The sequence below is a fragment of the Mchenga conophoros genome, linkage group LG17 (genome assembly GCF_057382185.1).
Source record: "Mchenga conophoros isolate Kocher_MC1m ecotype Shallow Benthic linkage group LG17, M_conophoros_male_GT1.1, whole genome shotgun sequence".
Lineage (NCBI taxonomy): Eukaryota > Metazoa > Chordata > Actinopteri > Cichliformes > Cichlidae > Mchenga > Mchenga conophoros.
Window position 1 is genome coordinate 4,789,957 of NC_140542.1, and position 14,803 is coordinate 4,804,759.

The 14,803-nt window shown below is 40.8% G+C and overlaps 1 protein-coding gene across 1 annotated transcript; it reads left to right on the plus strand.

Moving 5' to 3' along the window:
• The first annotated feature begins 364 nt into the window (after positions 1-364).
• On the plus strand, positions 365-13,521 carry LOC146554923 (plexin-C1-like). The gene is made up of 16 exons (XM_085252582.1): positions 365-1,412; positions 3,105-3,227; positions 5,381-5,515; positions 5,590-5,690; positions 5,767-5,872; positions 5,951-6,116; positions 6,380-6,482; positions 6,655-6,730; positions 7,185-7,226; positions 7,347-7,480; positions 10,902-11,081; positions 11,978-12,086; positions 12,254-12,424; positions 12,501-12,668; positions 13,019-13,118; positions 13,291-13,521. Exons 1-16 carry the CDS (start codon positions 408-410, stop codon positions 13,347-13,349), a joined length of 2,778 nt encoding a protein of 925 aa, XP_085108708.1. The 5' UTR covers positions 365-407; the 3' UTR covers positions 13,350-13,521.
• Positions 13,522-14,803: the final 1,282 nt, after the last annotated feature.

A 14,803-nucleotide genomic window follows, 5' to 3' on the forward strand; every position in this document is an offset into this window, starting at 1 on the left:
ATGTTTCAGATTAATAAACCTCAGTGTGCACCTGCACGAACATTGTCTTCCTTCAGTGTGTAACAACTTACTGAAGGTTCAACAAACGCTTTCTCAGTAGCTGAGTGCTGTAACTGTTTTGATTTTGTTGAGGTTCTAATGAACACTAAACTGTACAGACTCTCAGAACATGGCAGAAAGTAGAGAAAACAGCTGAGAGAAAATATTAAATGTTAAATCCTAAAATTGGAATCTGATTTTTCTATTAGCTGGGCGTGCTTCCTTCCACTTTCAACACTTCTCTTTTCAGCAGAGGCGCACTGCGCTTTTACGCATGAGTCTAGAGGCACTGTGTCTCAGAGCAGAGTGCCGTGCAGACCTTCAGTGTATGACGGTGTCCCAGACACAAGTATCACTGCTGCTACAAGATGATCCTGCTGCTCGCTCTGCTTTCTGTTCTTTTGGGAAAACCGAGTTTGTGCCTGGTGGAGGATGGAGGCTTTACATTTGATGGAAATATCCGCCAATTCGCCATGACCTCCAACACGGTTTACATCGCCACAGAGGAGAGGCTGTACCAGCTGAGCCACGACCTGACTCTGATCAACAGTCTGACCCAGAGGGGAATAATAAAGACCGGAAACCAGCAGGATGATGTGCAGTTTCACCGGGTTTCTGACACAGCTGAGGGGAACGCAACTTTCAGCATCAACGTGTTGTTGCCTTTTACAAGCAATGACTCTCTGATCAGCTGCGGTGTGACTGACGATGACTGCAGTTACTGCGAGGTTCTGGACCTGAAGAACATCTCCAACCTTCTGTACAGAGAACACATCCAGGTGGGACCTCTGAAAAGCAGCAGCAGGTCAGTCAGCTTTCTGGTGGATGTGAAGAAGAAAACTCAGACTGACACTTACATTCTGACCGCGATCCAACAAAACAGAGAAAAGCCCGAAAACAACAAGTGTGGTATCAATCAGAAGACTATCAACCTTCAAAATACAGATAACAAACAAGGTGGAGGTATATTTTCTCTAACTGATGGAGCTTCAGGCACACCTCAGATCACAAGTAAAGGTGATGTGGAGTTTGTTGACGGGTTTCAGCTTAATTCAACCATCTATCTGTTCTCCAACGCGCTCTCAGCTCAAACAAACAGAGTCCGTCTCATTTGGCTCAAAGGCGAAAAAAGCAAAACTGATACACTCAAGTCTCTGCGGGGCGCAACTCTCAGTGTCTCTGACGGTGACAGCAGCAGACTCGTGGCCTCCTCGGTCATCCCGGGGGAGCAGCCGGTGCTTTGGAGCGGCGTGTTCAGTGTGGATGGAGGAGATACCGACACCAAGCTGATGGTGTTTGACATCAGCCCTGATTACAGCAGGAACACCGACAGAGATCCAGACTTCTATACCTCTGTGCCATCAGAAGTGACGGTGGGTCGCTGTATAACTTCTAAACATGTTCTGAATGGTTCCTGAATGTAGTTTCCACCTGTGCCTCCACATTTTCACGTGGACAATCATGAAAGCAAAATGTTCACAGAGAGGCAGATTACTTTATCACACAGTGTGGTCACAAAACTAGAAACATCAATCGATTCAGACTCAGTCTGCTACTTCACATAAACAGTTAATGTTAGGCTCAAACTTTCCCGTAAAAAAAAAAAAAGAAATATATATATATATATATATATATATATATATATATAAACCTATTATACATATATATATGTATAATAGGTTTATATAATGTAAAAATACATATAGTAAATGAATTCATATTTGTATTTTTATGAATATAAAAAGGAGAAGCCAATAATTACCATAATAAAAAAAATAAGATAGATAGAAAATATGAGGCAAAAAGCGGTTTAAAAAACAATATCTCTGTTAATTTCTACACAAAATCAAAGAAATTCAAAAGTTTTACTGAAGACACAAGAAAAAGGAGTCTGAATTATTTAAGCTGCTGGTATGTCTGCTGGTGCATGTGACAAACAAACTGAGTTTCACTGAATGATGTTTGACTTCATCACTATTTGATCAACATCAGTTTCAAATCTTTTTATTTTATATTTTTAACAAAAAGAAATTAAAATCAACCATTGCACTGGAGGTTAGTTTTCTGTCCTACAATAAAGTTTTCTGATTTATGACAAACTTTGAAATGTAAAAAAATGTAATATTAGAAATATACAATGAAATAATATTTTAAAAATAGCACTTCACCATCCTGAAGCAAAATGCTGCTTGGTCTCAGTGATGCTAAACCTTCAGCTGAAACTGCTGAGAGTACAAATCATTACTTGGAAAAACTTCTATTTGCTTCTGTAGGAGTTCCCCTTGTGTTACAATATTTTGCCATCGTAACGGCTGCTGATCAGTTTGCTTTGACTTCTACTTTTTTTTTCTTTGATACCCAGATGTTGCTTTGTTTCTGTGATGTGGAGGCACATCCCACTACGAAATGGACTAAACTACTGTTTATCATTTGTAAAGGGTGAAGGCGGTATGAAAGAGCCGTTACCTTTTTGGAATTATAGTTCAGTCACTCCACCACCCCGTTCTAACCATAACAGTGATTACTTGGAAATAATTTTTAAAAATGCAAACAAAAAGACACTTTCCATCCCTACATTACCACGGTTCCTCATATCAATGGGTCTCTAAATTCTCAGTGCCACTGTCCCCACACTATCATGCTCCTAGTGAGAGGTCAGTTAATTAGTCACTAGCAGAGGTGCTGCTGTGGTGACAGATGTCAGTTGTGGTCATTGCTCTCATGTGACTTCATAAAGATTCATTATCTGTATAATAGTTACTCCCATACTTCATGAAATTCTGTGAACCCTTGAAATAGCACATTCTTTAATTATATATAAGAAAATTGCATCATAGTTGATTCAGTTTATTCACCATTAAATCATATTTGAATGATTTTCAAGCTGAGTATGTGATTTCTCAAGGTGTAAACACAATTAATGAATATGCTGTTTGGGTTCATAGATTTAAAGCACTTCATTAGGTTTGGAGGGAATACAACTTATTTCTATTTTAACCATCTTGAGTTCTAATCTTAACATATCTACAATATCAGATTTGATGATCAGTGTGTTTGTTTCTCAGCCAAAGATCCTAAAACCTAAGGCAGTCCTCTTCAGGCACAGCTACATGACCTCTGTGCTGGCAGTGAGGCAGAGAGGCTGGATGGTTTTCTTCATTGGGACAGGAGACGGCCAGCTCATTAAGGTGTGTATGAAATGAAACATCTAAAGTACTTAGTTTACCAGCCTGATTTTAAGATGCCATTTCATCATCCTGAAATGCACTGGCTTCCTCACATGAAACAAACATGAAAGATAGTTCTGTCACCAAAATATATTTGTTGAATTAGCATCTATTCATAAAATCACGAACAACCGTTGACCCAAGATAAATAAAAACCAAAACTTTTTAAGAGGCAAATTATTCATGATTTTTTAGCTTGCTTATTTGAACTAGTCTCATTTTATTTCATTGTTGAAGTCTGCTGCAAACTGCAGTCACTTGTGGTCCCTGTAGCTTCTTTGTGTGCTCTTAGTCTCACTGTGAGTTCATCTGCTCACACACTGCAAGGTTTTGTTTGTGGAGTGGAGAGATGAGAGCTGTGACCCTGAAAGCTCAAAAAGCTTCAACAAGTATTTTATTGAATATGACGAGAGCGAGGTTGCATGTTCTCCCCGTGTTTGCGTGGGTTCCCTCCGGGTACTCCGGCTTCCTCCCACCATGCAGCTTGTGGGGACAGGTTAATTGCATAATCCAAATTGTCACTAGGTGTGAATGTGCGAATGAAAGTGAGTGCGAATGGTTGTCTGTCCCTGTGTGTTGGCCCTGCGACCTGTCCAGGGTGTACCCGGCCTCTCGCCCTATGACAGCTGGGATAGGCTCCAGCGCCCCCCGCGACCCTGAAAAGGATAAGCGGAAGCGAATGGATGGATGGATGACGAGAGCAAGAGATAGAGAAACAAGCTGAGAGGGATGTTGTCATGGTTTGAGTTTTTCGGTCATATCGACTAGGGGTGGGTTTTTATAATCGATTCATCGATTAAAATCGATTCTGGCTTGGATAACGTAAAATCGATTCATTAAAATCCTGAATCGATTTTTTAATATAAATTTATTTTGTCCGAAATGCCAGAATCTCTGGTGACATCTCACAAAATTTCAAGAACCACCAAACAGTAAATGAGAGCAGGTACAGGGATTCTGCACATAGACTTAAACACACAGCGCGACCCGCGGATCAGAATCAGTTAGATGTCGCCTTTCTCACAGTCGGGGCTGAAAGCCGACAGCTCGCTGATCCGGGTCCGCGCTTTGTGTTCACGCCCTTTATGCGCTGATTCTAAAGCTGTTAGTTTGATCTCTCTCCAAACAATATTGACCGAATCAGCAGCAAAAGAAGATCCAAACGCTTCACATAAACATTGTCATGAATTCACTCTTTTACTGTTTTGCTTCCATTGCGATGCGCAGCTCTCTCTCTCTCCCTCTCTCCCTCTCTCTCCCCCCCCTCTCTCGAACAGTTTCGCTTTCTTCATTATTCGCTTGCTTGTTACACAAGTCTACTGTTGCTTACAGCGCTGTCGGCCGCTGTTTTTTCCCCTTTTACATTCTTCCGAAAAGAAAACCTCATTTCTGCTGTTCAATACTGAACAAATTGAAACTTTTTAAAATTATTCAAAATGCAAAATGCTTAGCCATGTCTCTAATAAAACCGCTGTAACATCAGAGGTAATGTTGATTAATTAATGGTTTTCTTTCGTTTTTGATGTACTGCAGAATATTTTTATAAAATCCCAGGCCAGGAAAATCACCTACATGTTTTTCTGTGTTTTATCTTCAGCTACTTTGACACAAAGGCATCTGCTGTGATGCTCACACCTTGGATAAAGTCTTGAGAGTGTCAGCTTCCTTTTTATAGATACAAAAATATGTAAATGTCCTGATCTGAATTATATCTCTGACTGTCAAAATTTCCCAGATTTAAATCGAATCGAATCGAATTAAATCAAATCGTGGATCGAATCGATTCGGGACCTTGTGAATCGGAATTGAATCGATTCTAGAAATCAGTGACGATACCCAGCCCTAATATCGACTCTTTGATCACAGTTTGTGATTAAGTCGGAAAGTTTGTTTTACAGATAAGAAATACCGACTGTTTCACAACATATACAGCAGATATCAGCATGACACTGAATCCAAGCAGCACAAACACATGAGAACTTCTTATGAACGAGGGAAAACTTAAAATAAACAGCCTTTCATTTGGAAGATAGTGGTCAGAGAAAAATAAGCAATTGAAATGTTCATTAAACATAAAAACGTGAATTCTTATTTTCACAAATTCTTGTTGTCAGCTGTCTGTGGACAGGAACTATCACGCTGCCTGTCCCACGGTGCTCTACAGGACAAGTGATGATCGCAAAGTGTTTCCCAAATTACATCTGGATCCAGTGGGTCATAAACATGTGTATGTGCCATTTAGAAACCAGGTACTTAAATTATTTACTGATTATCTTAATGTCACATGTACCTGTGTTGCATTTTAAAGTGTTTGTTGTTCTAGATAAGGCGAGTTCCTGTGTCAAAGTGCAGCACGTACACAAATGTGCAGGAGTGTTGGTCTGCACAGGATCCATACTGTGGTTGGTGTGGCTCTAAAAGCAGGTGAGAGAAACAACATCTGCAGCTGATGTCTCCAAACTATTCTGAACTTGGTGATCATTTCTCCTTCTTCTCCTAGCTGCACATTTGAAGATGACTGCACAGATTCAGACTGGCTGTCCATTCCTGATGAGTCCCAGCACAAAATGATTTCCCACAAAGTTGAAAAGGACACAAACGGACAGGTACAGCTTACAAACACACTCGGGACTGTGATCATTTGTGGCTTTCAGGTATTTCTCACACATGTTCTTCATTTTCAGATTTTACTAAAAATCCACACACACTTGACTGTGGGCCAGGAAGTGTCGTCCAACTTTACCTGTCAGTTCACTGCAAGGTCCAGCTCGATTTGTGCTTTGAATAACCCTCCTCCACAGTTCCCACAATGCACCTGCATCCTGTCTGATCGTACACTTCCTGCTGATGGTCAGTGAGTTTTCATAAATAATCCAACGAATGAAATACTTTGCAGTCAGACCTGCTTACTGATCTGCAACACTTCCCAAAAAGCAAAATAGAAACATTACAGAGCTGACTCTGACAGATGAAATATTCTTTACTAGTTGACAAATCTGAGCTGTTCGTTATTACAAACTGTTGCAACTCATTAAACATATATGTCTAAAAATTAGCAATTGAAGGCTATGACACTGATCGTGTTTTTTTTATTTATTTATTTTATTTAACAGGTCTGCATGTCACAGTGAAATTTAGACTTGGTTCAACACAACTGTCAGAACAGCTGAGGTTGACTAACTGCTCTGACATCAGTGGACCACCAAGTTCAGTCTTGTAAGTCCAATCAATTATAAAGATTATGAAGATGGATCACTAATAACACAACATTATGTGTCATCACCAAGTAAAATGTATTACTACTGAGGAGTCTCTTTGTTTTATGTTGTATTTTTGGACATCTTTTTCTTGATGATTTCAACACTAATATGTGATTGTTTCTCTTCAGGTGTCAGCAGTGCATCAAAGCTGGTTGTGGATGGAACACAAACAGATGTTCCTGGGCCGATCAAACAGAGATCAATGTAATAATTCATGCCTTTAGTTTACCTAGTTCAGGTTTTTCCTCATTAACATATTTGTTTTAATTTTATTTCGCTGATACCATTCTACATGTTTAGGCTATTTTGATGTATCTTTTTTAAATCTACTTTTGGGAATAAGAAAGTCTATCTTATCATATAATTAAGTCTTCCACTTTAAGTTTATATTACTTTTGAGATTTTTCAATCATTATTAAGGGTGGGTTGGTCTAATGTTCAAATATCTATTGCTTCTCAAAAGCAGCAATATTATATGCAATAATATGTTAAGTGATTATGACAACTCACAAATACCAATTCAGTTGCTTGACAAAAATCGTGATTAAATTCTTTCCTTGTAAATAAGACAGAACTTCCATTCTCATCAGTCCTACATAGTTTCTTTAGACAATGACAGTAAACCTGCCATATTGATTCCCTCTGCTTCCTCCTGCAGGACAGCGTTTGCCAAAATGTGCAGTCTGGGAAGAACTTCTCTGTGAGTCTGAACCTCAGTCCTCAAACTCATTGTTCCTCTGACACCTTATTCGTGTTCAAAGCTTCCAACATCAGCTGATGGCCGTGGATTAAAGCTGATCATTTTTTGTCTTACTGTCAGATCCCAGAGATCTCCTCCATCACTCCCAGTGTGGTGTCTTTCTACGGTAGAAACCACGCAGTGCTGTCAGGTCGTAACCTCGATAATGTGACTGCAGTGAGGATGCAGGCCGATACTGACTGTACTCCAAAAGAGTGAGTCACTTTACACTAGTGATGTGTCACTCGCGAACGAAATGGCTCTTAGAGCCGGCTCTTTGACGTGAACGACGCGAGCCGGCTCCTTATTGCAAGCCGTGTTTTTTTGTTTTTCCCTTCTCTCACCCTCTCTCTCTCTCACACCATCTCTCTCTCTCGCACTTTTTTTCCACTTCACTCCGCACGCGAGCCTTGTGCTTTCCCTGGGATGAGGGGGGAGGGGTGGTAGTTACACTCGCAGTAGCGCAGGAACAGAGCAGGAGGGAAAGAGAGAAAGAGAGCCAGGGACAACAACGTCACATTAGAAAGGTATAGTAATCATAGTTGTGGATGTTAAAGGATTCAGAAAGTTTATTCATGCAGGCCCATATGACAGAGAATGTGCATCTTCTTTTTGTTTTCATATTTTAATTTATATTTAATGGTGTTATGGTTTGCAGTGTTTTGTGTTGTTTCATTTTAAATTTGTTTAAAAGGAAAAAGCTGAAAATTTAAGTAGTTAAAAGTTGAAATGTGAATAGTTGGTTTCTGTATTAAATGATTTATTTATTACATTTTATGTGGAGTGAATAAATAAAAGTATATTTACGGTGGCCCCTAGAGACAAAGCACGTACAAACTCCAAAACAAAAGACAACAGAAGTGCTCCAGGATGCTAGGCGCAGTGTTGAGCTTTTGTTAGCTAGAGGCTACACAAGCCAGCAATTAAGAACGACCGGATTTGGTGTGTGGTAGTAACAGGTAAATGAACATGTTTTTTTTTAAATTATTTGAATATATATGAGTGCTTGTGTAATTTAAGTGATGTAGCTGAAGCCGCTGGACCAGGCGAGGCGCAAGAGGCTGCCGCTGGACCAGGCGACAGCGTGGGTGAAGCTGATGGTAGAGCAGCTGGTGGCTGGACGGGCTCCTCGGGCCCCCCAGCTGACGAGGCAGGTTGCTGGACGGGCTCCTCGGGCCACTCAGCAAAAACAGTCCCAAAACCAGTGGGCACAGGGGCCCCTGGCACACGCAGGGCTGAACCAGCAGGCACGGTGGCCTCTGGCAAACACATAGCAGACTGCAGCTGCGCAGAGCATTGACTCTGCTCAGGCAGCGACAGCCGGGTGCAGTCCTCAGCTGGCTTCTTAACCTCCAGGGGTCCAGAGTCTGCTGGGGCTGAACCCCAGCCTCTGGGGAGGCCCTGGAGTGCATCATAGTCTCAGAACTGGACAGCTTTTGAGGAATGATAAGTTTTAATGGGTTTGTCTCTCTGCTTAGAATGGATGGATGAAAAACAATTCACTTCAGGTTGAATTGACTTGAATTGTTGTACAGGAGGAGCAAGTGACGCAGGGCTAGTGGCTGCTGAACATGAGGCTGAACTGAGGGCGACTGAAATAATGGTTGGGATGACAACGGTGGTGGAGTTGGAGACTGAGCTTCTGGCCGGGCGGCTAACTGAGCTGCAGACATTGAAGAACCAGTCTTTGTGGGAAGAGTTCCACGCTCTGACTGAGCAGTCAGTAGATAGTCCTTCTCATTTTCAGATTTCGGACTAAAAGTCCTGGTTAGCATAACACTGGACTCGGAAGAAGCAAAATGAAAGTAGTCCTTTAAATCCTCAGAGCGGGTGTTAACAGACTTTGAAGTGTTTGACAAAGTATTAACTGTTTCTAAATTAATCTTTTCAAATTTGAATAAACCTGAGTTAACTGGCATTGAATTTCTAGACTCAGGAATAACTGACAGTGTTCGTGAATGCAGGCTCAGATGGAGCAGAAAAAAACAAAAACACTGTTCTTGACTCACTGAATCTGCCGGTAACTGACGGCAGTGTGGACGTCACTTCCGCCTGGGAGAAGGGGCGACTAGTGATGGGATTTCCCACCAGGACACCAGGTTGAACGTCTGGTGTCCTGGTGCAGCCACAACAACCTGGTGCTGAATGCCCAGAAGACAGTGGAGATTATTGTGGACTTCCGGAAGCACACAGCCCCACTCCCCCCCATCATCCTGACTGACACCCCCATCACCTCTGTGGACTCATTCCGCTTCCTGGGTACCACCATCAAGAAAGCCCAGCAGAGGATGTACTTCCTGAGGCAGCTGAAGAAATTCAACCTGCCAACACGGACGATGATGCAGTTCTACACTGCAATCATCGAGTCCATCCTCACCTCCTCCATCACCGTGTGGTACGCTGGAGCCAGTATCAGGGACAAACAGAGACTGCAGCGTGTTGTGCGCTCTGCTGAGAAGGTGATTGGCTGCAGACTCCCATCTCTGCAGGACCTGTACACCTCCAGGACATTGCGGCGTGCAGCTCGGATCTCAGCTGACCCTTCTCACCCTGGACACAGTCTGTTTGACCTGCTTCCCTCAGGCAGGAGGCTCCGGTCCATTCGCACCAGAACCTCACGCCATAAGAACAGTTTCTTCCCCTCTGCTGTTGGACTCATGAACAATAACCGTATGACTGTTCCTGCCACTAACACATGACCCTACGCTGTGTCACTGCATCATTCCATGTTTGTCACTGATCACCACCTGCACTCATGTATATATCTATCTACTTAGCACTCTTAATTCTTATTCTCATGTATATATCTCATGTATATCTCATGCACATATCTTTCTACATAGCACTTTTAATTCTTATTCCTACTTTTATTTTCTCATGTCTATTTAAGTGCTATTTATGACACTATGTTTGCACTGAAGCACCGCAGCAATTTCCTAATGTTGTAAACCTGCTCAACATTTGGCAATAAACCCCATTCTGATTCTGATTCTGATTCTGACCAGGTCTGTCCAGCGTCCTCCCTCACAACCTGATCCAACTCACCACCAGGTGGTGATCAGTTGACAGCTCAGCCCCTCTCTTTACCCGAGTGTCCAAAACATATGGCCTCCGGTCTTGTGATACGATTACAAAATCAATCATTGACCCGTTTTTGCATGAATTATGACAACCACAATTAGGATTTTTTTCTTAAGTATTTTTATTCATCATTAGACATGGAAAAAAAGACTTTTGAACTTCATTTTTCTAAACATGTACTTTTCAAAGAGTTCTTTACATGTCCACTTAGGTGGACAACATACATTTTGATTCATGAATTTGACAAACAAATAAATAATATGCACTGTCTGTTGTGTTTATGTGCAAGTATACCATAAACACTGAAACAAATACAAAAAAAAACAGCCTTTGACTAGCTGTCCACTGTAGTGGCCACTGTGTGTGAAAGGGTTAAATCTGGATTTACTGTTTACTTTGTAATCCAAATGAAATCAAAGACGTGTTAAACTCATAAAAACACACAATTTGATAATTTTAAGGAAGACCTTGCTGCTCAGCTTTAGTCTTTCTTGGGGTTTTCTGCATGTTGTGATGATGTTAGTGACTCTGTTTCTCTCTTTGTGTTCTGGTCAGATCTTCCATTTGGGACAACACTGGTTTCAGTCTGACGTTCCACATTCCCAGTTCAAATATCAAAGGCGTGGTCAACGTATGTCTTCTCCTCCCAGATGGTCGTTGCCATGGCAAAGCTAAAATCACCTACAGCTCATTACCATCATGCACCAATATTACTCCAAGCAGCAGCTGGATCAGGTATGTTCAGTTTTGCTGAAACCTAAAAAACACAGAAGATACAGAACGTTTATCTGCTAATGTCTCAGAAAGTGTTTTGACCAAAGAAACAGTACGTGTGTGTGTCTTTTGTGTGCAGTATCACGTGCTGCTACATCCTGCTGTGAGAGAACAGAGATATTTATCATAAGAGGAAGGAAGCTTTTGCATTGGTTTGACCTCTGCCGCTTTTACTGAACCTCATGGTTGAGAAAGCAGTATCTGTCACCCGACTACTTCCTGTTGGAGTCCACACCTCTGAGCTCTGCAGCCTCAGTCACCAGCCTTTTTTCTTTTTTTTTTGCTCTGCTGTCTGCAGAATGAATACGTGGGGTACTTTTTAGCTTCTGAGTCCATCACACACTTTAGTTTACAGGCATATTATCTATGCTAAAATAATGATTCAGTGTTCAGACTGCAGCCTACGTGTGGAGAGCTCTTAATTTTCCAGTGAAATATTTTTACTAGTATAAAACTGGCATCTTCTTTACCTCCTACAACTCCTTCCCCTACCTGTGCACGTATGTGAATGATCGTGCCTTCATTCTCATCCAGACCTTGCTTATGCTTTCATGTTGGATCAGTCCCAGATAGCAATAACTCCTATTAGTGAGCTTTTAATCAAGCTGAAAACAACAGTAACATCTAAACATAAAAAGATCTTTATTAAATGAAAACTGTTAAATCTGGAGGAAATGTTTTTGGACATCTCTCACTACTCTATCAAATCATGTTTAAAACACAGTTTGAATAATTCACACTGTTGAGAATTGACAAAAATGTGGGTTATGCTAACTGTTTGAAAGGAGTGTGGGATCAGATGATTTTTTTCCTTGCAGTCCCTCTGCTCTGACTAAAGCCCGCTTCCTGTCCTGCAGTGGGAAGAGGAAGATCACACTCATGGGGTCTCACCTTAACTTTGTTGAAGGGGTCTTCCACAGCCACGCAATGCAGGATGTCAGACTTCCCAGAAACATCAGCTCTGAGGTTGGTCTGTAGACACAAACAATGTGCCTTTGAAATGACATCAAGATGTTTTTATACATGAGCTCTGAACATTTCGGATGTGGACATCTGACACACGCATGTCATAATCTTATGTCCTGCTTTAGTCATGTCATGCTGTCTTTTCTGTTTATTTAATTTCATTGCAGTATCTCACCTACAATTCACCTGCAGCTGGGAGCATTTCTAGCAGCACTATGTTTGTCAAAGTAGCCAATGAAACCTTGGCCTGCTCCATTAAACTCCCCTACTATCCAGACCCTGAGTTTACCAGCTTCACAGTTATAAGGACAGGGGAAGATGTGCGCATCACCATTCAGGTTAGTTTTTTGTTTTTTTTTAATTTTCATACATATACAAACATGTGACAGCTAGCCTTTGTTTTTCTTCATTTAGAAAAAGACAGACAAGCTGGAGATGATGATAGATGAGTTATCAGTGTGGGGCGTTCAAGACAATACGGAATACCAGTGCATCATGAAAGCCAAAGAAACCAGTAACAACTCTGACTCTTTCATCTGTGAGATTAAAAGACTAACCAACCCTGAATTTGAGGAGTTGCTGGTAAATCTTTCTTTCATGCTACCCCCAGCTAGATAAGTATCACCGGAAAAAAACAAACCGAACTTGTTGACGCTATATAAATAAAATTGAATTGAAATGTATGGTGAGGTGAGGTGAGGTGTTCTTTAGAAAACATCCTTTCTTTGTGGAGATGACAACATCAAAGTTCTCAGTTTGATGTTTTCTAGAGGAGAAACCTGAAACTGAGGGCAAACAGACTTTTTCATCTGTATTGGTAACAAACAGTTGCCTTTCAAACTTCAAAATGATATTTATGCATACAATAACAATTTTTGGCCTGTTGCTCTGGTGAGAACTCTCTCTGTAAAATGTTTCTCTTTATTTTGTAGATAAATTATGGTGACAGGACAGTAAGTCTTGGGCTTGATTCCCAGTTACACGAAGCCCTGCAGATATTACGTTTCATGCTGATACCCTGTGTTATTGCAGGTAAGTGAGAGAATTGTTTCTTTTCTACATTTACGGATTATTAGACAATCTTAGGCAAAATGATGGTTTTACACCACTTTCCACTTTGATTTCAGCAGAAATAATAGAAAATCTTTCTTCTCCACTTTATGGATGGTGTTTCAGTTTAAGTGAGTTACTGTTTGTCTTTCAGTGTTGGTGATCATCTATTTCTGGCAGAAGAGACTCACCATTGAGATGAATAAGCTCTGACCACTGACTGGCCTGAGTATTCTTAGGAAGAAGTTTGTCTCAAGATAGGCATTATAAAGCTTCCTGCAGAGTTTGCTTTGTTTTATTTTTTCTTTCTGTCTTTACGATGTTAATCATATTGCAAATGTGTTTTAGCTGAAGTCATATTATCAGGACACAAATAAAAAAATATTTTATCTGTTGTATCCTTTGTCTTTTCCATGTTTAGTGTAACAGGTTTTAAATCGGATAGGGGGGGGTTCAGATGTAAAAATGAGACATCTGGGTCCATAAGTATTGGGATAAAGAAACAATTTTTGCTTCAGTTCATGAAGTTTAACAAAATTATTACGAAGTTATTTAGGAATTGAAACTATTTTTCTTCGTAGTTTACATTTTCAGATGCTTTGGTTCTTCTTCATAAAGAGAGCAAAACAAAACTTTTATTTCATGCTAAATGTTGTATTGAAGCCAACAGTGACCCCTGGTGGCAAAAATAAATTAGGAAGTTTTACACCTCACAGGATTTGTGTTAATAAAATAATCATCATAAATTAAAAATCACAAAACTGGCAGAACCAGGCTCAGGGAGGGATGGGGCCATCTGCTGTGACCAGTTGGGGTAAGAGAAGGAAAACAGGATATAGACATGCTGTGGAAGAGAGACAGAGATTAATAACAGGTACGATTCAATCCAGAGAGGTCTATTATAATATAGTGAGTGAGAAAGGTGACTGGAAAAGAAAAACTCAATGCATCATGGGAATCCCCCAGCAGCCTACGTCTATTGCAGCATAACTAAGGGAGGATTCAGGGTCACCTGGTCCAGCCCTTTAGCAAAATGCTTTAGCAAAAGGGAAAGTTTTAAGCCTAATCTTAAGAGTAGAATCAAATCTAAATCCAAACTGGAAGCTGGTTCCACAGAAGAGGGGCCTGAAAACTGAAGGCCCTGCCTCCCATTCTACTTTTAGACACTCTAGGTACAACAAGTAGTTCTGCAGTGCGAGAGCGAAGTGCTCGAATAGGGTGATATGGTACTACAAGGTCATTAAGATAAGATGGGGCCTGATTATTTAAGACCTTGTATGTGATTTTGTATTCAATTCTGGATTTAAAGGGGGGGGGGGGGGGGGGCAATGAAGGGAAGCCAATACAGGAGAAATCTGCTCTCTCTTTCTAGTCCCTGTCAGGACTCTTGCTGCAGCATTTTGGAATAACTGAAGGCTTTTTCAGGGAGTTTTTAGGACATCCTGATAATAATGAATTACAGTAATCCAGCCTGGAAGTAATAAATGCATGAACTAGTTTTTCAGCTTCACTCTGAGACAGGATATTTCTAATTTTAGAGATGTTGCACAAATGGAAGAACGCAGTCTTACATATTTGTTTAATATGTGCATTGAAGGACATGTTCATCATGTTGATTAAAAATGACTCCAAGGTTCCTCACAGTGTTACTGGAGGCCAAGGTAATG

Excerpts from the sequence above, each read along its gene's own strand:
- LOC146554923 (XM_085252582.1), top strand. The coding sequence starts at position 408 with ATGATCCTGCTGCTCGCTCTGCTTTCTGTTCTTTTGGGAAAACCGAGT. Across the intron at positions 7,227-7,346 it reads AGTCTGGGAAGAACTTCTCT|ATCCCAGAGATCTCCTCCAT; the intron begins GTGAGTCTGAAC and ends TCTTACTGTCAG. Across the intron at positions 12,669-13,018 it reads CTGAATTTGAGGAGTTGCTG|ATAAATTATGGTGACAGGAC; the intron begins GTAAATCTTTCT and ends TTTATTTTGTAG.